This window comes from Solenopsis invicta, chromosome 5, assembly GCF_016802725.1.
Source record: "Solenopsis invicta isolate M01_SB chromosome 5, UNIL_Sinv_3.0, whole genome shotgun sequence".
NCBI lineage: Eukaryota > Metazoa > Arthropoda > Insecta > Hymenoptera > Formicidae > Solenopsis > Solenopsis invicta.
Window position 1 is genome coordinate 25,742,758 of NC_052668.1, and position 23,536 is coordinate 25,766,293.

Here is a 23,536-nt window from a genome sequence, read left to right on the forward strand (position 1 = left end):
CTTGATCAGAAGATCAAAAAAGAAATATCAATGAAAGACCAGCCTATAAAAATTGTCGAGGCGCTAGGAATTTTTGCAATCATTTTCTATATGAGCATGTGCATTGTGTATAATATCATGGAAAATGACATATATCTCTCGTTCTTATCGTTTTATGTTCTGATGAAAGTTTAGTTATTGTTCAATAGCATTGTCTTTGACATTGTTGTCTATGTGTTATATTACAGATTTGAAACAATAAATAAATAAATTGGACAATTGGATAAGTCATCTGATGCGCTTGCATTCGAGATTAAACGCATCAGAGAATTGCATAGCGGTAAGAGAGAGAAAGAGTTTTTGAGAATATTATCCATTATATAATTCGATAATATAGATATATGCCTTGAAAAATAATTTAGTGAGATATATAAAAAGGTTGCAATGATGTCATAGTTAAATTTTAAATTCTGTTTTACAGATATTTGTGATCTCGCCAGAAAAGTAAACAATATTTACAGTCTTCATCTCCTCTTTTGCTCGGCGAATTTTTTCACCATGATTGTTGCTTCATTATTCCAATTTTACAATCTTTTGGAGTACTTTACTGGAGAAATTTACTTGTATTCATTGCATAAGAGTTTTGTTTGCGTTGTATTCGTTATAAAACTTGACCTGTTGGATTTGCACGCTCACACGTGAAGAATCCAATAGGACTGGGAGAATCATATACGAAATTATATTGTCATTATATCAACTTGTGAATATTGATAAACACAAAGCGAGTAATATATCGAGGCTAGAAGTGCGACCTCCACTGGAAAATTTGGACGGCGAGCAATGTTCCAATCGGAGCAGCAGTGACAATCTGAGTTACATTGATATGGACAATATCTTGTGTAGAAATCTCAATTCAGAGTGTGTCCTAAAAGAGATCAATGATTTCTCGATTCAACTGCAGCAACATCGAGTAACATTTACGGCCTGTAATTTCTTCGAAATGAATAATGCTTTGTTCAAAGGTGTAAGTACATTATTGATTTATGTTATCACTATTTTCGAAAAACAAGCTCCTTTCAAATTACATTTTAAATTATAGTTATAAGAACAATTAAAGTAATTAAAATTATTTTCCAGTTCGTCGGGTTGTTCATCACTTATCTAATAATCGTCAGTCAGCTTAATCAACAATCTGATGAAGATTTTCGCGAAAAATTTTATAATTTTTCCAAAGAATTTAATGATTCTCGAGAAGAATTTGATGGTTTCCGCAAACAAATTGATGAGAATTTTTTCAAATTACGCAAGGATATTATGGAAATAAAAAAAGAAATTTTTGAATTGTTTTTGAGAGAAAACCAACCCGACTCGCAGAATTAACAAGTAAGGATTATGTTACGTTGAAACCTTAAAGATCAATTTTCGGGATGTTAGGGAGAGGTATGCTAGGACGATTCGGAAACCAGGGTAATAGGTCAACGTTTTTTGGTGTATCACATTAGTCTAAATGTTATAAGAATTGCACAAATTTCCATGTCCAATATGAACAAATTAATGAGACAGCACCAAGGTTATTGTTTTCTAGTCTTAAGAGATTTCCATTTAAAAATAAAAAATTCTTTTCTCAACAATAATGGGATCTTCTCTTTCTTATAAATAACCTAGTTAAGCAAGACACCAAGGCTTAAAAAAAATGTTTCTCTACTTTTTTACTTTAGATACATTGATATCATATCGTGATTGTAATTTCGACTAAATTGATTGAACTCACTTTAATGATTATTAATTTTTTCCACCCTAGAATACAATTTAGACCCTAACAGCACACTTCATTCAGGGGACATTCCATGGACGTCCAAGGACGTACGGACGTCCTACGGACTCCCATGGGACATCCCCTGAGTGAAGTGTGCTGTTAAGAGAAATAGGGATTTACAAAATAATCTTTCTAAGTATCATCATTATTGAAAATAATTTCTAGCTGATAGGGTAAAGTCACCTATTATGGGATAGGTTGTTAATATGAGGTAGCGAGGTTTCTGCTACGTTATTAAACGCGTGTGGTTGGTACCACCATAAACGTATTATTCTTGGAGTGAAATTATTAGTAGAAAATTTATTATTAGATCGTAAGTACAATAGTTACAAAAATTTGTTTTCAATTGGATGTTGTCAAGATTTATTAAGATGAGACATTAACCTTGTTTATTATAAAATAAACAAATATTTGTTAATAAATTCTGCATACAGTGATAGAGTAAATTCGTATTAATAAGACAACGCAAGAATTGACTTGTTTAATTATAAATATTAGATTTGGGGATCGTGAAACTGCAAAGCGTACTCTTTATATTGGAATCAGTGTATTCACTGAAAGGCAGTGAATAATCTGTTTTCAGTGATAAACTTATAACTACGTCACTCAGTGATATACGCACTTTTTAGTTAAAGTACACTGATTCGGTCAATAAAGTTCCATCTTCTAAATCAAAATCACCGAAAAATAATGATTAGTCACTCATGACCATAGTTATAAGTATAGCAAATCAGTAAAACTCCTTTAATGAATTTTTAGATACTTATCTTACTAATCAGAATTAGTATATTATTGCTGAACAGCATTGTATAAATTACTCATATATATTTATTGTTTTATTGTATTTTATTTCCTAATAAACTTTGCAAGCACATTTTTTAAGTTATTATGATATTTTACAACATATTGTCAATTGTATTATTTGTAAATTATCATTATTGTCATGTATTATTTGTAAATTATTGATGCGCCATATATTTTACACACGAATAGTCGTAAATCTAACAAGATTTTTTACGACAAAAATGCAAGGATTTTTAAGGTTTCTTTTTTAAATAAAAATAAAAAATATTTCTTATTTAAAACGTTTTTTATAATACTAGACATTATGAAGTTTTCATTGTTATAATTTATTTTTCTTAAATATAGTAAATAATAGTTGATAACGTAAGTTTTCGACAAGTGCAGCGTATATACTAAAATATTACCCTATCGTCTAAATATTTAACAGCCAGGTGTATTTGCTAATATTAATATTAATGTTCACTAAAAATAATGAATAACGATACCTATAATAAATACTAATACATAACGTACATATTGTTGCTCAACAAAAAATGTACACATAATTATTTGTTCAAGAAAAAAAAACTGTTTTTAAATTATGAACAAAATATTAGTTGGCAAACGGTGCAAAATAATATAAATATTTAAATTATTGCAACATAAAAATTCTTAAAAATATTTTGACAATAACCCAACATCTATCCACTTGCAAAAAATATAATTTTATTTCTATAATTATCTTAATTTGTTCTTATTATTGACCACTTATATTTCTTTCTTTCTATTTCCACGGACAAAGCTTAATTAACTACGTTATTAATTAATTTTAATGTACTTTTTTAATTATTTAATGTGCTTAATTTACTATAATCGCGTTACGCCTACAAAAAGCACGCAATGCTATACAAGTCACATTCTTTATTCCGTATGCAGCACCAGAGAAAAAATTTACGGCGTACACGATTGTTAAAGTGTTTTGCTTTAAGAAAAAATCCATCATTTTTTCTAGAAAATATTTTATATTGCAAAAATCTATAACATGTAATCTGCGAAACGTGTCGATTAGAAGATAAGAAACGAAAATGGAGGCAGAGATCCATGTACAAGTAAAGAACAACTCACCGTCGATAGAAGTGAAAATGGAAGAAGAGATCCATGCAGAAGTGAAAGATTCGCCGTCAATAGAACGCATCTTACGTCCAATATCGTATACTTCTTGGCTTCTGGGCATCGGTGTTGCACATCCGCGAAAATGTCCCAAGGCTATAACAATAATCATACGTATAATTTACATGACTGTATGTTCCATTGGAATGATATATGAGGCAAAATCATTACTTTCTTCCACTTATGAGTTTGACATAAACGATTACTTGGTGAACTTACGTGAAGTAATGGATTACGTATTAGCCTATTATTACATTTGTTACGGAATCAGACAGTACAACAAGTGGCCGGAGCTGATGGACAGATTGAAAGAACTCGATCAGAAGATCAAGAAGGAAATATCCATGAATGACAAGTCTATAAAAATTGTCGCGGCACTAGCAGTTTTCGCGACTATTTTCTGTTTGATCATTCCCGTAGTGTTTTATTACATTTATTATATTATTTATTATAATTCATTTGCACCAGCAGACTTCATGGTTTTCGTAGTGCTTCCAAACGTGATAGTAGCTCAGTCGTTAATTAACAGTTTTGTCTTCGACGTTGTTGTCTATGTGTTATATTGCAGATTTCAAACGATAAATAAATTGATAGGCCAGTTGGATAAGTTATCCGATGTGCTCGCATTCAAGATTAGACACATTAGGGAATTGCATGCCGGTAAGTTTTTGCGAATGTTTTCGTTACATAATTTGTTAATATAGATATATGTCTTGAAATATAATTTAATTTACGAAAAAATTGCGATAACTTCTTAGTTGAATTTTAAATTCTGTTGTATAGATATTTGTGAAATGGTCAGCATAATAAACAATATTTACAGTCTTCCTCTCCTTTTCTGCTCGATGTACTGTTTTATCACGTCTGTGACTGTATTATTCGAACTTTACTACGCTTTCAACAAAAAGGAAACAGATTACATGTATGTAATGCTACAGAATTTCTTTTGTATTGTGCATGTCACGCAATTCTATTTGATTTGCTGGATTTGCACGCTCGTGTGTCAAGAATTCAATAGGACAGGGAGAATCATATATGAAATTATATTGAAATGCAAACCTATGAATTTTGATAAGCACGAAGCGACTAATCTATCGAGTCTAAAAGTGCAACCTCCACTGAAAGACCTGGGCGGTGAGCAAAGTTTCAATCGGAGCAGCAGTCACAATCTGAGTTATGTCGACATAGAAAATCTGTTGCTTAGAAATCTGGATCGAGATTGCGTCACAAAAGAAATTAATGATTTCTCGATTCAACTGCAACAGCATCGAATAGCATTTACGGCCTGTGATTTTTTTGAAATAAACAACTCTTTGTTCAGAGGTGTAAGTGCATTATTTGTTTATTTTATTGCAATTATCATAAAATTAGCTTCTCTCAGATTGCAATGTAAACAATAGTTATCGGAACAATTAAATAAAGTAAACTTGTTTTTCAGTTTGTTGGGATGATCATCACTTATTTAATAATTATCAATCAATTTTATCAACAATCTCATAATAAAGATGTTCGCAAACTACAAATTTTGAAAATGGAAAAAAAAATATTTTTAAAAGAAAACGAAACGGACTTGCAAAATTAATAGGTAAGGAGTCTGTTATTTCAATACCTCATATGTTAATTTTCGGGGTAAGTATGGTTCCGAAACCAGGATAGTAGATCAACGTTCGATGGCGTATTGTCTTAGTCAAAATGTTAAATTTACCACTAATTTTATTGTCTAATCTTATATAAAAAAAACTCAATTATATGGCACCGAGATTTTTTTTATTCTTGACTTGAGTATTTTTCTATTTAAAAATAAATTATTCTTTTCACAATAATGCAATCCTCTCTTTCTTCTATAAATAACCTAGTTAAGCAATGTTTGGAATCATAAAAAGTATTGAAGTTCATCTATTCTTTTATTTCAGTTACGTTGACGACATCGAGATGACAGTCTCGACTAAATCGATTGATTTCACTCTAGTGACGTTTAACTCTTTTCACCCTAAAATATCATTTACGAAATAGAGGTTGACAAGATAAACTTTTTAGATATTATCAATATTAAGAATAACAATTATTGCACGCATCAATATTCGTGCTTTACCCTCATTAGCTTTTATTTTATTTTTTTGTTGTGTAAGAGTAAATTGTTTAGATAAAAATATAATTCAAATATAATCTGAGAGCAGAAATAAAATGATGTATGTATGTACGTGTTATGAATGAGCACGTTCAGCAGACTCAATATGGTATTTTGCTAGATCATGCAATCAGATCTTTAGATCTAGAAGAATACATCAACAATTTTTTTTTTATACAAGCGAAAAGGTCAAGAGAAAATTAAATACATGCAAAAATCGAGAAGTTGAATATATTCAAAATATTCAGATAAAAAGAAGCAAACGTTTTATGAAGGTCAAGCATTTCTTAAACAATCAAAGTGTACGACATCCAGTGTGTCAAAGAGATAAGAATGTAGTAACACATCCATTTACTTACAAAAAGAAATTACGAAATTTTACTTTAACTATATTAATTTGCTCTTATTACTGACGATTATATTATCTCGTTTGCATTTGCACGTGCAAAACTTAATTAACTACTTTATTAATTAATATAATTGTTAAAATGACAGTTTTGTAGTTGTATATTAAAAGCAATTATTTTATTACGTTTGCGTAACACTTATAAAAGATAATGAGCTTTAGTAAATTAAGTGCATTTACGCACGCAATCTAATGTTGCACAAGTAACACGTTTTTCATTCTGCGTGAAGCACCAGAGAAAATTCACAACGTGCGCGCTCGTCAAAGTGTTTCGCTTCTAAGTTTATAACTTGTCTCGAAAATAATCTGTGTTACAAAAATATATAATATGTAATCAGTAGCCGTACTTTGTAAAACGCATTGATTAGCAAGAAAATAAACTAAAATGGAGGAAGAAATCCATGTACAAGTGAATGACAATTCTCCGTCGATAGAGTGCACCTTACGTCCAAAATCATATACCTCCTGGCTCCTGGGTGTCGGTATTGCACATCCACGAAAGTGTCCCAAAACTATAACGATAATCATACGTATAATTCATATAATTGTGAGTACCATTTGCAGGATATACAACGCCAAAAAGTTCTATTCTTACATTGATTCGTTGGACATGGCTGACTGCATGCAGTGCCTAAAAAGAGCAATGGCTTACGTATCAGCTTATTACTACATTTATCACGGAATCAGACAGGACAACGAGTGGCCAAAGTTGATGGACGAATTGAAGGAATTCGATCAGAAGATCAAGAAGGAAATGTCAATGAATGACCAGCCTATAAAAATTGTCGAGGCGCTAGCAATTTTTGCGACCATCTTCTATATGATTATTCCTCTTGTATATTATATCATTCAATATGTAACGTAATAGCTTTTACTCATTCTTCATTCTGGAGCATGTATACCTACTTGGAGATGCTAAAAGAAACAATGGTTTACGTATCCGCCTATTATTGCATGTATCACGGAATCAGACAGATCAACAAATGGCCAGAGCTGATGGACAAATTTAAGGAGCTTGATCAGAAGATCAAAAAGGAAATATTAATGAAAGACCAGCCTATAAAAATTGTCGAGGCGCTAGCAATTTTTGCAATCATTTTCTATATGAGCATTTGCATTGTGTATTATATCATTGAAAATGATGTACCGTGGGATTTCTTCTTCTTAATGTTTCATGTGATAGTAGTTCAGTCATTGTTCAATAGCTTTGTCTTCGACGTTGTTGTGTATGTGTTATATTACAGATTTCAAACAATAAATAAATTGATTGGGCAGTTGGATAAGTCATCTGATGCGCTTGCATTCAAGATTAGACGCATCAGAGAATTGCATAGCGGTAAGAGAGAGAAAGAATTTTTGAGAATATTATCTATTATATAATTCGATAATATAGATATATGCCTTGAAAAATAATTTAATGAGATATATGAAAAAGTTGCAATGATGTCATAGTTAAATTTTAAATTCTGTTTTACAGATATTTGTGATCTCGCCAGGAAAGTAAACGATATTTACAGTCTTCATCTCCTCTTTTGCTCGGCGAATTCCTTCACCATGGCTGTTGCTTCATTATTCCAATTTTACAGTCTTTTGGAGTTCCGTTCGTTATACTTGCTTTCATCGCTAAAGAGTTTTCTTTGCATTGTATTTATCACAAAATTCTATTTGACTTGTTGGATTTGCACGCTCACACGTGAAGAATCCGATAGGACTGGGAGAATCATATACGAAATTATATTGAAATATCAACCTGTGAATATTGATAAACACGAGGCGAGTAATATATCAAGGCTAGAAGTGCGACCTCCAATGGAAAATTTGGACGGCGAGCAATGTTCTAATTGGGGCAACAGTGACAATCTGAGTTACGTTGATATGGACAATCTCTTGCGTAGAAATCTCGATCGAGAGTATGTCATCAAAGAGATTAATGATTTCTCGATTCAACTACAGCAATATCGAGTAACATTTACGGCCTGCAATTTCTTCGAAATAAATAATGCTTTGTTCAAAGGTGTAAGTACATTATTTATTTATGTTATCACTATTTTCGAGAAACTAGCTCCTTTCAAATTACATTTAAAATTGTAGTTATGAGAACAATTAAATTAATTAAAATTATTTTCCAGTTTGTTGGGTTGTTTATCACTTATCTAATAATTGTCAGTCAATTTAAACAACAATCTGGTGAAAATGTTTGCAAACAATTTGATAAAAATTTTCTTAAACTGCAAAAGGATATTATAGATATAAAAAAGGAAATTGGAATATTTTTAAAAGAAAATCAAACGGACTCTCAGAATTAACAAGTAAAGATTCTGTTACGTTAAAACCTTAGAGATCAATTTTCGGGATATTCGAGAGAGGTATGCTAGAACGATTCGGAAACCAGAGTAATAGGTCAACGCTTCTTGGTGTATCACACTAGTCTAAATGTTATAAGACGTGCACAAATTTCCATTGTCTAATTTATATGAATAAATCAATGAGACAGCACTTATGTTATTTTATTTTAGTCTTAAGAGTTTTTTAAGAATAAAATATTTTTTTCTCAATAATAATGAGATTTTTACTTTCCTATAACCTAGTTATAGGACTAGTTAAGCAAAACTCCGAGTTGTAAAAAATATTGGAGTTTCTCTACTTTTTTACATTAAATACATTAACGATATTGTGATTGCAATTTCGACTAAATTGATTTCATTGTAATAAATCTTTTCCACCCTAGATCACAATTTATGATAGAAATAGAGATTGGCAAAATAAGCTTTTGGATGTCATCGTTATTAAAAAACACAGTTCTTTAATGTTTGACTGTGGTCATAGTCTACATTTTTACCATACTAGAAGGATGTCTTAATTTTATATCGGCACATCTGTTATCAGAAAAAAGAGGGACAATGATGGGGATGGTTGACAGAGCAGTTTTATCAGCTTCAAAATTCTATAAAAAGAATATTGATTTTCTTCATATTCTTTTAACAAATAATTACTCTGCTAAATTTATTTTTGATACAGTAAGCAATTGCTTTAAAAAAATTCCTTAATTTATCATAAACACGCACTTAAGCGAATAAATATCAATCATAAGAACATCTAACCACTTACAAAAAGTATAATTTTACTTCATTAATCAGCTTAATTGATCTTATGACTGATACCTCTATACTTCCTTGTTTGCATATGCATAGCTTAATTAACATCTTTATTAAATGCATTTAATTTACTGAAACCGTGTTGCGCTTATAAAAAGCACGCAATCTAATGTTGCACAAGTAAAATGTTCTTCATTCTGTGTGATACATCAGAGAAAGTTTACGAAGTGCGTGCTCGACAGAGTGTTTTGTTTCTAGATTTATTACGTTTTTTTGAAATTTTTTATAACATAAAGATCTGTAATGTGTAATTTGCAGCCATACTTTGCAAAACTCATCGATTAGCAACACAATAAGCAAAAATGAAGAAGGAGATGCATGTACAAGTGAACAGCAACTCACCGTCGATAGAGCGCATTTTACGTCCAATAACATACACCTCCTGGCTTCTAGGGATCGGTGCAGCACATCCGCGAAAGTGTCCAAAAGCTATAACAATAATCATACGTATAATTTATATAATTGTGTGTTCCATTACCTTGATATATGATGCCAAAAATTCTTATACTTACATTGAAGAATTACGAATTTATGACTACATGCTGTTCCTAAAAAAAGCGATGGCATACGTATCAGCCTATTATTGCATGTATCACGGAATCAGGCAGTACAACCAGTGGCCGGAGCTAATGGACAGATTTAAGGAAATCGATCATAAAATCGAAAAGGAAATATCAATGAATGACCAGTCTATAAAAATTTTCGAGGCGCTAGCAATTTCCGCGACCATTTTCTATATGAGCATTCCCGTTGTGCATTATATCATTGACCGTTTATCAATAAATTTGCTCTTTCACTTAATCTTACATGAAGTGATATTTGTTCAATTGTTGTTTAGTAGCTTTGTCTTCGACGTTGTTGTCTACGTGTTATATTGCAGATTTCAAACAATAAATAAATTGATCGGCCAGTTGGATAAGTTATCTGATGCAATGGCATTCAAGATTAAACGCATCAGAGAATTGCACATCGGTAAGTTTTTCAGAATATTATTTATTATATAATTTGATAATATTGATATATGCCTCAAAAAATAATTTAATGTGATATAAAGAAAGGTTGCAATGATATTATAGTTAAAATTTAAATTTTATTTTACAGATGTTTATGACCTCGTTAGCAAAGTAAACGATATTTATAGTTTTTATCTTCTCTTTGGCACGGCGAATTCCTTCACCATGGCTGTTGCTTCATTATTCCAATTTTACGACCTTTTTGATCTTATAAATAAGGGTTTCTTATTGTTTATATCGCTACAGACTATCCTTTGCGTTGTGTTCATCACGCAATTTTGTTTGACTTGTTGGATTTGCACGCTCGCGCGTGAAGAATCCGATAGAACAGGGAGAATCATATACGAAATTATATTGAAATGCCAACCTGTTAATATTGATAAGCAAGATCCAAATAATATATCAAGGCTAGAAGTGCGACCTCCACTGGTAGATTTGGACGATGGGCTATGTTCCAATCGGAGCAGCAGTCACAATCTGAGTTATGTTGATATGGACAACCACTTGCATAGAAATCTGGATCGAGAGTGTGTCATAAAAGAGATCAATGACTTTTCGCTTCAACTGCAACAGCATCGAGTAGTATTTACAGCCTGCAATTTCTTTGAAATAAGTAATGATTTGTTCAGAGGTGTAAGTGCATTATTTGTTTATTTTATTACAATTATTGTAAAATTCTATCCTTCCAAATTAGTTTAAATAATAGTTATGAAAACAATTAAAGTAATTAAATTTGTTTTCCAGTTTGTCGGATTGTTTATTACTTATCTAGTAATTGTCAGTCAGCTTAATCAACAATCTGGTAAAGATTTTCGCAAAGAATTTGATGATTTTAGCGAGGAATTTGATGATTTTCGCGAAGAATTTGATGGTTTCCGCAAACAATTTGATGAAAATTTTTTCAAATTACGAAAGGATATTATGGAAATAAAAAAGGAAATGTTTGGAATGTTTTTGAAAGAAAATCAAACGGATTCGCAGAATTAACAATTAAGAATTGCGTTAAAACTTTAAAGATCAATTTTCGAAATATTAGGAAGAGGTATGCTAGAGGAAGATTCGAAAACCAGGGTAGTAGGCCAACGCTTCTTGGTGTATCACACTAGTCTAAATGTAATAAGATTTGCACAAATTTCTATTGTCTAATATGAACAAATTAATAAGACAGCACCAAAGTTATTGTGTTCTAATCTTAAGAGTTTTTCCATTTAAGAATAAAATATTCTTTTCTCAACTGTAATGGGATCTCCTTTTTCCTATAAATAATCTAGTTAAGCAAGACACCGAGCCTTAAAAAATGTTGCTCTACTTTTTTAATTTAAATACATTGATACAATATTGTGATTGCAATTTCGACTAAATTGATTAAAACTCACTCTAATGATTATTAATTTTTTTCACTCTAGAATACAATTTACGATAGAAATAGGAGTTTACAAGATAATCTTTCTAAGTATCACCATTATTGAAAATAATTTCCTGCAGATAGGGTAAAGTCACATATTATGGGATATAGGTTTTTAATAAGAGGTAGTGAGGTTTCTGTTACATTATTAAACGCGTGTGGTTGGTACCATCATAAACGTATTATTCTTGGAGTGAAATTATTAGTAGATAATTCATTATTAGATCATAAGTACAATTGTTACAAAAATTTTTTTTCAATTGGATGTTGTCAAAATTTATTAAGACATTAACCTTGCTTATTATAAAATAAATAAATATTTGTTAATAAATTCTGCATACAGTGATAGAGTAAATTCGTATTAATAAGACGCGAGAATTGACTTGTTTAATTATAAATATTAGATTTGGGGATCGTGAAACTGCAAAGCGTGCTCTCTATATTGGAATCAGTGTATTCACTAAAAGACAGTGAATAATTTGTTTTCATTGATATATATATAACTACGTCACTCAGTGATATATGCACTTTTTAGTTAAAGTACACTGATTTGGTCAATAAAAGTTCCACCTTCTAAATCAAAATTACCGAAAAATAGTGATTAATCACTGATAACCACAATTATAAGTATAGCAAATCAGTAAAATTCTTTTAATGAATTTTTAGACACTTATCTTACTAATTGGAATTAGTATATTATTGCTGTACAGCAGTATAAATCACTTATATATATTTATTGTTTTATCGTATTTTATTCCCTAATAAACTTTGCAAGCACATTTTGTAAGTTATTATGTTATTTTACAACATATTGTCAATTGTATTATTTGTAAATTATTGATGCGCCATATATTTTGCACATAAATAGTTGTAAATCCAACTACTTTTCTTATACGACAGAAATGCAAGGATTTTTTAAGGTTTCTTTTTTAAATAAAAGAAAAAAAATATTTCTTGTTTAAAATGTTTTTTATAGTACTAAACATTATAAAGTTTTTATTGTTATAATTTATTCTCTTTAAACATAGTAAATAATAGTTGATAACGTAAGTTTTCGACAAGTGCAGCGTATGTACCAAGATATTACCATATCGTCTAAATATTTAATAATTAGGTGTATTTGCTAATATTAATAATAATGTTTACTAAAAATAATGAATAACGATACCTGTAATAACTACTAATGCATAACGTACATATTCTTGCTCAACAAAAAATGTACACACATAATTATTTGTTCAAGAAAAAAAACTGTTTTTAATTTATGAACAAAATATTAGTTGGCAAACGATGCAAAATAATATAAATATTTAAATTATTACAACATAAAGATTCTTAAAAATATTTTAATAATAACCCAACATCTATCCACTTGCAAAAAATATAATTTTATTTCTGTAATTATCTTAATTTGTTCTTATCATTGACCACTTATATTTCTTTGCTTCTATTTCCACAGACAAACCTTAATTAACAACGTTATTAATTAATTTAGTTAATTAATTTTAATGTACTTTTTTAATTAATTAATGTACTTAATTTACTATAATCGCGTTAATCCTATAAAAAGCACGCAATCTAATGTTACACAAGTCAAATTCTTCATTCTGTGTGCAGCACCAGAGAAAAAATTCACGGCGTACACGATCGTTAAAGTGTTTTGCTTTAAGAAGAAATCTACTATTTTTTTCTAGAAAATATTTTATATGCACGGATCTATAATACGTAATCTGCGAAACGTGTCGATTAGAAGATAAGAAACGAAAATGGAGGCAGAGATCCATGTACAAGTAAAGAACAACTCACCGTCGATAGAAGTGAAAATGGAAGCAGAGATTCATGCAGAAGTGAAAGATTCGCCGTCAATAGAACGCATCTTACGTCCAATATCATACATCTCCTGGCTCATGGGAGTTGGTGTTGCACATCCGCGAAAGTGTCCCAAGGCTATAACGATAATCATACGTATAATTTACATGACTGTATGTTCCATTGGAATGATATATGAGGCAAAATCATTACTTTCTTTCATTGATCACTTTAAGATGGTCCATTACTTAATATGCTTAAATGAAGTAATGGCTTACGTATTAGCCTATTATTACATTTGTCACGGAATCAGACAGTACAACAAGTGGCCGGAGCTGATGGACAGATTGAAAGAACTCGATCAGAAAATCAAGAAGGAAATATCCATGAATGACAAGTCTATAAAAATTGTCGCGGCACTAGCAGTTTTCGCGACTATTTCCTGTTTGATCATTCCCATTGTGTTTTATTACATTCATTATCATTTCTTTACACCGGCAGAATTCATGTTTTTCATAGTGCTTCCAAATGTGATATTAGCTCAGTCGTTAATTAACAGCTTTGTCTTCGATGTTGTTGTCTATGTGTTATACTGCAGATTTCAAACGATAAATAAATTAATCGGCCAGTTGGATAAGTTATCCGATGTGCTCGCATTCAAGATTAGACACATTAGGGAATTGCATGCCGGTAAGTTTTTGCGAATGTTTTTGTTACATAATTTGTTAATATAGATATATGCCTTGAAATATAAATTAATTTACGAAAAAATTGCGATAACTTCTTAGTTGAATTTTAAATTCTGTTGTATAGATATTTGTGAAATGGCCAGCATAATAAACAATATTTACAGTCTTCCTCTCCTCTTCTGCTTGATGAATTGTTTTATCACGTCTGTGACTGTATTATTCGAACTTTACCACGATTTCAACGAAAAGATAACAGATTACGTGTATGTAATACTACAGAATTTCTGTTGTATTGTGTGTGTCACGCAATTCTATTTGATTTGCTGGATTTGCACGCTCGTGCGTCAAGAATTCGATAGGACTGGGAGAATCATATATGAAATTATATTGAAATGCAAACCTATAAATTTTGATAAGCACGAGGCGACTAATCTATCGAGTCTAGAAGTGCAACCTCCACTGAAAGATCAGGACGGTGAGCAAAGTTTCAATCGGAGCAGCAGTCACAATCTGAGTTATGTCGACATAGAAAGTCTTTTACGTAGAAATCTGGATCAAGATTGCGTCACAAAAGAAATCAACGATTTCTCGATTCAACTGCAACAGCATCGAGTAACATTTACAGCCTATGATTTTTTCGAAATAAACAACTCTTTATTCAGAGGTGTAAGTGCATTATTTGTTTATTTTATTGCAATTAACATAGAATTAGCTTCTCTCAAATTGCAATGTAAATAATAGTTATCGAAACAATTAAATGAAATAAACTTGTTTTTTAGTTTGTTGGGATGATCATCACTTATTTAATAATTATGAGTCAATTTGATCAACAATCTTATAATGAAGATTTTCGCAAACTGCAAAAGATTATTTTGGAAATGGAAAAGAAAATATTTTCAAAAGAAAACGAAACGGACTCGCAAAATTAATAGGTAAGAAGTCTTACTTCAATACCTCATATGTTAATTTTTGGGAGAAGTATGGTTTGGAAACCAGGATAGTAGATCAACGGTGGCGTATTGTTTTAGTCAAAATGTTAGAAGATTTGCCACAAATTTTATTGTCTAATCTTATATAAAAATCTTAATTATATGGCGCCGAAATTTTTTTTATTTTTGACTTGAGTATTTTTCTGTTTAAAAATAAATTATTCTTTTCACAACAATAATGGAATCCTCTCTTTCTTCTATAAATAATCTACTTAAGCAATGCTTGGAATCATAAAAAGTATTAAAGTTTATCTAGTTTTTTACTTTAGTTATTTTGATGACATCAAGATGACAGTCCCGACTAAATTGATTGATATTACTCTAATGACGTTTAACTCTTTTCACCCTAAAATATCATTTACGAAATAGAGGTTGACAAGATAAACTTTTTAGATATTATCAATATTAAGAATAACAATTATTGCACGCATCAATATTCGTGCTTTACCCTCATTAGCTTTTATTTTATTCTTTTGTTGTGTAAGAGTAAATTGCTTAGATAAAAATATAATTCAAATATAATCTGAGAGCAGAAATAAAATGTGATGTATGTATGTACGCATGTTATGAATGTGCACGTTTAGCAGACTCAATATAGTATTTTTCTATTATAGATCATACAATCAGATCTTTAGATCTAGAAGAATACATCAACAGCAGCGGACGTTTTTTTATTCATTAAATGTGGACACGCCCATTATCGCACGCAATTAAATGCTGGACACGCCCATTACCGCACGTTCGACTTTAAGAACCATGGCGAAATTGTTTTGTAACTGCTACATGTTGATATGCAAAGATTAATAAAATTAACTTATGACATAATGTGAAAATCTTTTTACCACCGTCATGAGTATCTCGCGTTCAATTACATTTTCATGTATTTAAAGTGGTAAAAAAAATTACAAAAAATTCATGAATATATTTTTTCAAGTTTTTAAGACAAATATGTCTTCAAATTAAAAAAAAAATAATAATAAATATTCAATAACGTCTTTTTAAATTTAAACTAAATTAAAACAAGAAGTTTATAGGCCGAATCAAGTATACGCTGATATTAATAAAAATGATTACTATTAATAATAAATAATGATGACTACAATAACTATTAATGAATAACGTACATTTTGTCTAACAAAAGCATGAAAAAATGATAATTTGTTCAGAAAGAGAATGTAAAAAAGTTTTTTTAATTTATGTACAAAATATTAGTGGACATATGATGCAAAATAATATAAATATTTAAATTATTGATACATAAAAATTTTAATATTTTAATCAGCTGACCCACATATTAGATTTAATATTATGCAACACATGTGTGTACGTCATCCAACCATTTTCAATTGCGTATATCTCGATACGTAATGCATAGAATTTTAACAATTTTTTTTTATACAAGCCAAAAGGTCAAGAGAAAATTAAATACATGCAAAAATCGAGAAGTTGAATATATTCAAAATATTCAGATAAAAAAAAGCAAAGGTTTTATGAAGGTCAAGCATTTCTTAAACAGTCTGAGTGTACGACATCCAGTGTGTCAAAAAAGGTAAGAATGTAGTAACACATCCATTTACTTATAAAAAAAATTACGTAATTTTACTTTAACTATATTAATTTGCTCTTATTACTGACAATTATATTATCTCGTTTGCATTTGCACGTGCAAAACTTAATTAACTGCTTTATTAATTAATATAATTGTTAAAATGACAGTTTTGTAGTTGTATATTAAAAGCAATTATTTTATTACGTTTGCGTAACACTTATAAAAGATAATGAGCTTTAGTAAATTAAGTGCATTTACGCACGCAATCTAATGTTGCACAAGTAACACGTTTTTCATTCTGCGTGAAGCACCAGAGAAAATTCACAACGTGCGCGCTCGTCAAAGTGTTTTGCTTCCAGAAAACATTTACTATTTCTTTTATAAAATATTTTATATCACAAGCATCTATAGTATCTAATCAGCAGCCATACTTTGCCAACCGCGTCAATTAATAAGGAAATAAGAAGCAAAAATGAACGAAGAGATCCATGTACAAGTGAAAGACAACTCTCCATCGATAGAGCACATCTTGCGTCCAATATCGTACACATCCTGGCTCCTGGGCGTCGGTGTTGCACATCCACGGGAGTGTCCCAAGGCTATAACGATAATTATACGTATAATTTGTATGACTGTATGTTCCATTAACATGATATATGACGCAATAGATTTCTATTGTTCCTTTGAAGTATTCGACATGTATAACTGCATGCGGGATCTAAAAAGAGCGACGGCTTACGTATCAGCCTATTATTACATTTATCACGGAATCAGACACTACAACAAGTGGCCGGAGTTGATGGATAGATTGAAGGAACTCGATCAGAAGATCAAGAAGGAAATATCCATGAATGACAAGTGTATAAAAATTGTCGAGACGATAGCAGTTTTCGCGACAATTTTCTATATGATCATTCCCGTTGTGTATTATATTATTGAATATGGTATATCGGATAAGACAAGTTTCCTGTTTTTCTTAACGTTTCACGATGTGATATTAGTTCAGTCATTGTTTAATAGCTTCGTCTTCGACGTTGTTGTCTACGTGTTATATTGCAGATTTCAAACGATAAATAAATTGATCGGTCAATTGGATAAGTTATCCGATGCACTTGCATTCAAAATTAGACGCATCAGAGAATTGCACACCGGTAAGTTTATGAAAATATTATCTATCATATAATCCGATAATATAGATATATACCTCAAAAAAACAATTTAATGTGATCTACAAAAAGATTGCAATGATATCATAGTTAAATTTTAAATTCTGTTTGATAGATATTTATAACCTCGTCAGCAAAGTAAACGATATTTACAGTCTTCATCTCCTCATCTGCTCGACGAATAGCTTCACCATGGCTATGGCTTCACTATTCCAATTTTACTACATTGTCGACGTAAATAAGACAAATGACATGTGGTCATTATTACAGATTTTTCGTTCTATTGTGTTCATCACGCAATTCTATTTGATTTGCTGGATTTGCACACTTACGTGTGTAGAATCCAATAGGACCGGAAGTATCATATACGAAATTATATTAAAATGCACACCTGTGAATCTTGAAAAGCACGAGGCAAATAATCTATCAAGTCCAGAAGTGCAACCTACACTGGAAGATGTGGATGGCGAGCAAAGTTTTAATCGGAGCAGCAGTCACAATCAGTTTTACGTCGATATGAGAAATTTCTTGCGTAAAAATCTGGATCGAGAATGTGTCATAAAAGAGGTCAATGATTTCTCGATCCAACTGCAGCAACAGCGAGTAGCATTTACGGCTTGCAATTTTTTCGAAATAAATAATAGTTTGTTCAGAGGTGTAAGTGCATTATTTGTTTATCTTATTACAAATATTGTTGTGTTAGATGTTTTTAAATTACAATTTCAGAAATAATTATAAGAAAAATTAACTTAAATAAACTTGTTTTTTAGTTCGTCGGGCTGTTTATCACTTATATAATAATTGTCAGTCAACTTGATGAACAATCTGTTGGAGACTTTCGCAAACAATTTGATAAAGATTTTTGCGAACTACGAAAGAATATTACGGAAATAAACAAGGAAATTCGAATGTTTTTGAAAGAAAACCAAACGGACTTGCAGAATTAACAAGTAAAGATTCTGTTGAAACCTTAGAGAGCAATTTTTGGGATATAAGGAAGAGGTATAGTAGGATAGTTCGGAATCTAGGCTAGTAGATCAATGCTTGGTGGTCTATTGTACTAGTCTAAATATAATGATTTGCACAGATTTTCATTGTCTAATTTATATAAAAAAATTAATGAGACAGCACCAAGGTCGTTTTATTCTAGTCTTAACTGTTTTTCTATTTAAAAATAAAATATTCTTCTTCCAACAATAATGGGATCTCTACTTTCTATAAATAATTTAGTTAAGCAAAACTCCGAGCATTAACAAATTTTGAAGTTCCTCTATTTTTTTACTTTAAATATATTAACAATATTGTGATTAAAATTTCGACTAAATTGGTTGATGTCTAATGACGTTTAATCCACCTAGAATGCAATTTCTGACAGAAGTAGAGGTTAACAAAATAAACTTTTCGAATATCATTGTTATGAAAAATAACTTTTTTTAATTTTTCACCGTTGTTTTAGCCTACATTTTTAGGCGGGTGCCTTAATTTTTTATTGGCACATTTTTTATCACAAGAAAAAGGAACAATAAGAGGGATGATTGGCAGAGCAGTTTTATCAGCTCCAAAATTCCATAAAAAGAATATTGAGTTTATTGTTGATATTCTTTTAACAAATTATTACTCTGCTAAACTTATTTTTGAGACAGTAAATGATTGCCTTAAAAAATCTTTAATTCATCATAAACACACACTTGCACTAATAAATAGCAATATGAGAACACCTATCCATTTATAAAAACATAATGTTCATTAATTATTTTAATTGCTCTTATCATTGATATCACTATATTCCCTTGTTTGCACGTGTACAGCTTAATTAACTACTTTATTAAATGCATTTAATTTACTGAAACCGTGTTACGTTTATAAAGGTTACGCAATCTAATGCTTTACCAGTAAAACGTTCTTCATTCTGTGTGAAACATCGGAGAAAATTCACAACGTGCGTGTTGAACAAAGTGTTTTTACTTCGAGGCTTATTACGTTTTTCTAAAATATTTTATAACATAAGGATCTGTAATGTGTAATTTGCATCCATATTTTGCCAAACGCATCAATTAGTAACATAATAAGCGAAAATGAAGAAAGATATACATGTACAAGTGAAAGACAACTCGCCGTCGATTGAACGTATCTTACGTCCAATATCATACACTTCTTGGCTCTTAGGCGTTGGTGTTGCACATCCGCGAAAGTGTCCCAAGATTATAACAATAATCATACGTATAATTCATATATTTCTGTGTTCCGTTAGCGTGACGTATGACGCAATATATTTCTTCCCTTATGTTCAGAAGTTAGACATATTCGACTCCATATATTGTTTAAGTAAAGTGATGTGCTATGTGTCAACCTATTATTACATTTATCACGGAATCGGGCAGTACAACAAGTGGCCAGAACTAATGGACAGATTGGAGGAACTCGATCAGAAGATCAGGAAGGAAATATCCATGAATGACCGGTCTATAAAAATTGTTGAAACGCTAGCAATTTTTGCGACGTTCATTTCCTGTCCTTTGATACTGATCATTCACGTTTTATATCGTCACTTACAAACAGTTCCAATATATGACAATGACATACCAGATTTTATGTTTTACTATCTGTTAAGCCAATCGTTGATTTATAGTTTTGTCTTCGACGTTATCGTTTATGTGTTATATTGTAGATTTCAAGCAATAAATAAATTGATCGGTCAGTTAGACAAGTCATCTGATTTATCATGGGTCGCGTTCAAGATTAGAGGCATCAGAAAATTGTATAGTGGTAATAAACTTTGTGTATATTATCTGTTATATGATACGATAATATAGATGTAGATGGTTTGTAATATATATAATTTATTGCGATCAAAGAGTTTTTAATGATATCATAGTCAAAGTGTAAATTCTATTTTGCAGGTATTTGTGATTTCGCCAGCATGGTAAACGATATTCACGGATCTTATCTCCTTTTATGCTCGGCAAATTGCTTCATCATGGCTGTGGCTGCGCTATTCCAAAGTTACATTTTCGTCATTGAAAGAGATTACGAATTTATATTGATACAAAATTTCTTCTGCATTGCATATGTCACTCAATTCTATTTGATTTGTTGGATTTGTACGCTCGTGCGTCAAGAATCCAATAGGACCGGGAGAATCATATACGAAATTATGTTGAATTATAAACCTGCAAATCTGGATAATCAAGAGACGAGAAATCAGTCGAGTCTAGAAATGCGACCTTCACTGGAAAATCTAGACGGCGAGCGAGATTTCAATAGAAGCAGCAGTCATCATTTGAATTGTAACATTAAGGAAAATTCTTTAAGTGGAAATCTGGATCAAGAGTGTGTCGCAAAAGAAATCAATGATTTTTCGATTCAACTGCAACAGAATCAAATAGTATTTACGGCCTGTGATTTCTTTGAAATAAACAACGCTTTGTTCAGAAGTGTAAGTGCATTATTTATTTAGTTTATTAAAATTTTTATAAAATTAGCTCTTTTTGAATTGTAATGTACATAATAGTTATTAGAGAAATAAATTAAATGAAGTAAATAAAATAAACTTATTTTTCAGTTTGTCGCGGTGATCATCAGTTATCTAGTAATCGTCGGACAACTTTATCAACAACCTGAAGACTTAAGCACACTAAAGAAGCTTATTTTAAAAATGACAAAGAAAAACCAAACTGTTGTACCGGCGGGTGCAGCAAGATAAAATATTCGGGATTCGGTCCGTCTGAAGGGTTGAAACCCACGAAGAGAACATTTGGAAGAGGACGCGCGGGGTGGCAAATAACACTTTCACTTAACACTTTTATTCCCTAAACTTTGTTATAAATAATTTCCCTTTTTAATATAATCGAATCGCGGTGAACGGATCACGTGTTATCGCGCACTCGGCCGCTGGATGTTTTGCGGGGTGTCGGGTGATCGACTTATCGCGGAGCGTGTACGTGCCGCTCGTACTTTACATTAAGAATCTCTTGCTGCCCATTATTAGACAGGCTAACTTATAGTTTCGGTATTTCCGATATGGTGGGGCATTAGGCCCTCGCGATAACCGTATATGGTCATACTCGCGGTAATCGAGCGATGCTTACGCTGCTCGCATGATTGGTAAATTCCGCAATCTTGCATTTCCAATGCAACGAGCGCTCGTGGCGTGATTGTTGCTAAGCGGATATGCAAGATGATTAAAGTAGCTAACGAGGCTACAACAAAACGTATTCTCAGAATTAACAAGTAAAATTTTAAATGAAGCGAGTATGAGTGAGGCGTAATTGATACGCAGGAGTAAAATAAATTTCAAGATATCTTCTAGTTACAATAGTGAATTCTGAGACGTTTTTTGTCACTTTTAGCGGTAATTCTTACATATATATGTCTCATTAATATACTTAATTGTAAATATTTATTCTTTTCTTTTTTTAATTTTTATATGTTTACATTTTACACTAATATTTACTTACTGTGTCTCGTGTTCTTATATCTATACCTTGTAAAAATAAATTAAAAGATTAAGTTAGTATTAATAGGCTAATAAGTAATAAGTAACTTAGCATGCATTGTTCGCCTCTCGTATACGGCATTCTCCGCTTATCATTAGCGTTTCAAGCTTTGTATCGCGGCCGTCTTTAAATCAGCTCGTACCGACGACCGCATGGTAAATTTTCCGGCCGCGTTCGTGTATAAAAAACGCAACACTGTTGCAAAGTACTATCCGCTGTTTGCTCGAGAATATAATTGTTATTTTCCCCGTTAAGTAATATGTTTTCTTTAAGCTCCCTCGTTCTCTTCCATCCTGTAGTCCGCACCAAACTACTCCCTTTGCTAATTTTGTGGCTAAATAGTTGGTTAAGAAAAGCCGTTGTTGTAATTAACAATCGACAAGATCGGATGGAATATTGCCGACAAAATCAACTACCTGTGAAAAGTGTCTTAGCCAGTTCAACGATCGTGACGCGCATTTGGTATAATTTTACTTCTTTAATTTTCTTAAATTGCTCTTATTATTGACCACCATATTACTCTGTTTGCATTTGCAGGTGCAAAACTTAAGTAACAGCTATATTAATTAATTAAATTAATAAAATAACATTTTTGTAGTAGTAATTCAAAATGATATGAGACGTATCAATCGGCTTGAGATTCTATACTTTAGTAATACTGCGATGTTACAATGACAATGCTTGTAAGCCGATGTGCGTACAACGTCTGTCGGCGGCTCTGCTCTCCTTTTCGCGATACACATTATAAGCACGATTTGCCTAATTGCTTGTCAACTATAACTATATTGGGCAGCCCGACCGACACGTCGAACTTAGGTGGGATAGTTCTACGACGCTTACAGTACAATGCATTTAATTTTTTGAAACTGTGCTATGCTTGTAAAGAATAACGCAGTTTTACTAAATTAAGTACATTAATGAACGCAATCTAATGTTGCATAAATAAATCGTTCTTTATTCTGTGTGAAGCACCAAAGCAAATT

General features: G+C 31.3%; 5 protein-coding genes across 8 annotated transcripts in view; all 5 read left to right on the plus strand.

Annotated features, from left to right (window-relative positions):
* Positions 1-189: 189 nt before the first annotated feature.
* On the plus strand, positions 190-11,685 carry LOC113003077. Of its 3 annotated transcripts, XM_039450072.1 has the most exons (6): positions 7,153-7,618; positions 7,760-8,298; positions 8,412-8,648; positions 9,696-10,409; positions 10,539-11,083; positions 11,195-11,685. In XM_039450072.1, the coding sequence occupies exons 4-6, from the start codon at positions 9,740-9,742 to the stop codon at positions 11,435-11,437; spliced, it is 1,458 nt and encodes a 485-aa protein (XP_039306006.1). In that variant the 5' UTR covers positions 7,153-7,618; positions 7,760-8,298; positions 8,412-8,648; positions 9,696-9,739; the 3' UTR covers positions 11,438-11,685. The 3 variants fall into 3 exon arrangements, with proteins under 3 accessions (XP_039306005.1, XP_039306006.1, XP_039306007.1); XM_039450071.1 differs by lacking the exons at positions 7,153-7,618; positions 7,760-8,298 and adding exons at positions 190-319; positions 461-1,003 and having other exon boundaries at positions 8,412-10,409; XM_039450073.1 differs by having other exon boundaries at positions 8,412-10,409; positions 11,287-11,426.
* On the plus strand, positions 3,287-8,248 carry LOC120357771. The gene is made up of 6 exons (XM_039449263.1): positions 3,287-4,408; positions 4,532-4,670; positions 6,847-7,117; positions 7,558-7,618; positions 7,760-8,192; positions 8,236-8,248. The coding sequence occupies exons 1-6, from the start codon at positions 3,664-3,666 to the stop codon at positions 8,246-8,248; spliced, it is 1,662 nt and encodes a 553-aa protein (XP_039305197.1). The 5' UTR covers positions 3,287-3,663.
* Positions 11,686-12,787: 1,102 nt separating the features above from the next.
* Positions 12,788-23,536, plus strand: part of LOC105195378 — a 115,105-nt gene continuing 104,356 nt past the window's right edge. The window contains exons 1-4 of one of the 2 annotated variants that reach the window (XM_039450074.1): positions 13,065-14,354; positions 14,478-15,019; positions 15,133-15,285; positions 15,957-16,167. In XM_039450074.1, coding sequence (XP_039306008.1) covers positions 13,622-14,354; positions 14,478-15,019; positions 15,133-15,282 — 1,425 coding nt within the window. In that variant the 5' untranslated portion in view covers positions 13,065-13,621 and the 3' untranslated portion in view covers positions 15,283-15,285; positions 15,957-16,167. Of the gene's footprint in view, positions 14,355-14,477; positions 15,020-15,132; positions 15,286-15,956; positions 16,168-23,536 lie in introns of those variants that run through there. The other variant, XM_039450075.1, reaches the window with a different exon arrangement.
* LOC120357951 lies at positions 17,074-19,481 on the plus strand. The gene is made up of 3 exons (XM_039450077.1): positions 17,074-18,042; positions 18,173-18,714; positions 18,828-19,481. Exons 1-3 carry the CDS (start codon positions 17,364-17,366, stop codon positions 19,002-19,004), a joined length of 1,398 nt encoding a protein of 465 aa, XP_039306011.1. The 5' UTR covers positions 17,074-17,363; the 3' UTR covers positions 19,005-19,481.
* LOC105195285 lies at positions 19,034-22,807 on the plus strand. The gene is made up of 3 exons (XM_011160658.3): positions 19,034-20,823; positions 20,958-21,493; positions 21,620-22,807. The coding sequence occupies exons 1-3, from the start codon at positions 20,133-20,135 to the stop codon at positions 21,758-21,760; spliced, it is 1,368 nt and encodes a 455-aa protein (XP_011158960.2). The 5' UTR covers positions 19,034-20,132; the 3' UTR covers positions 21,761-22,807.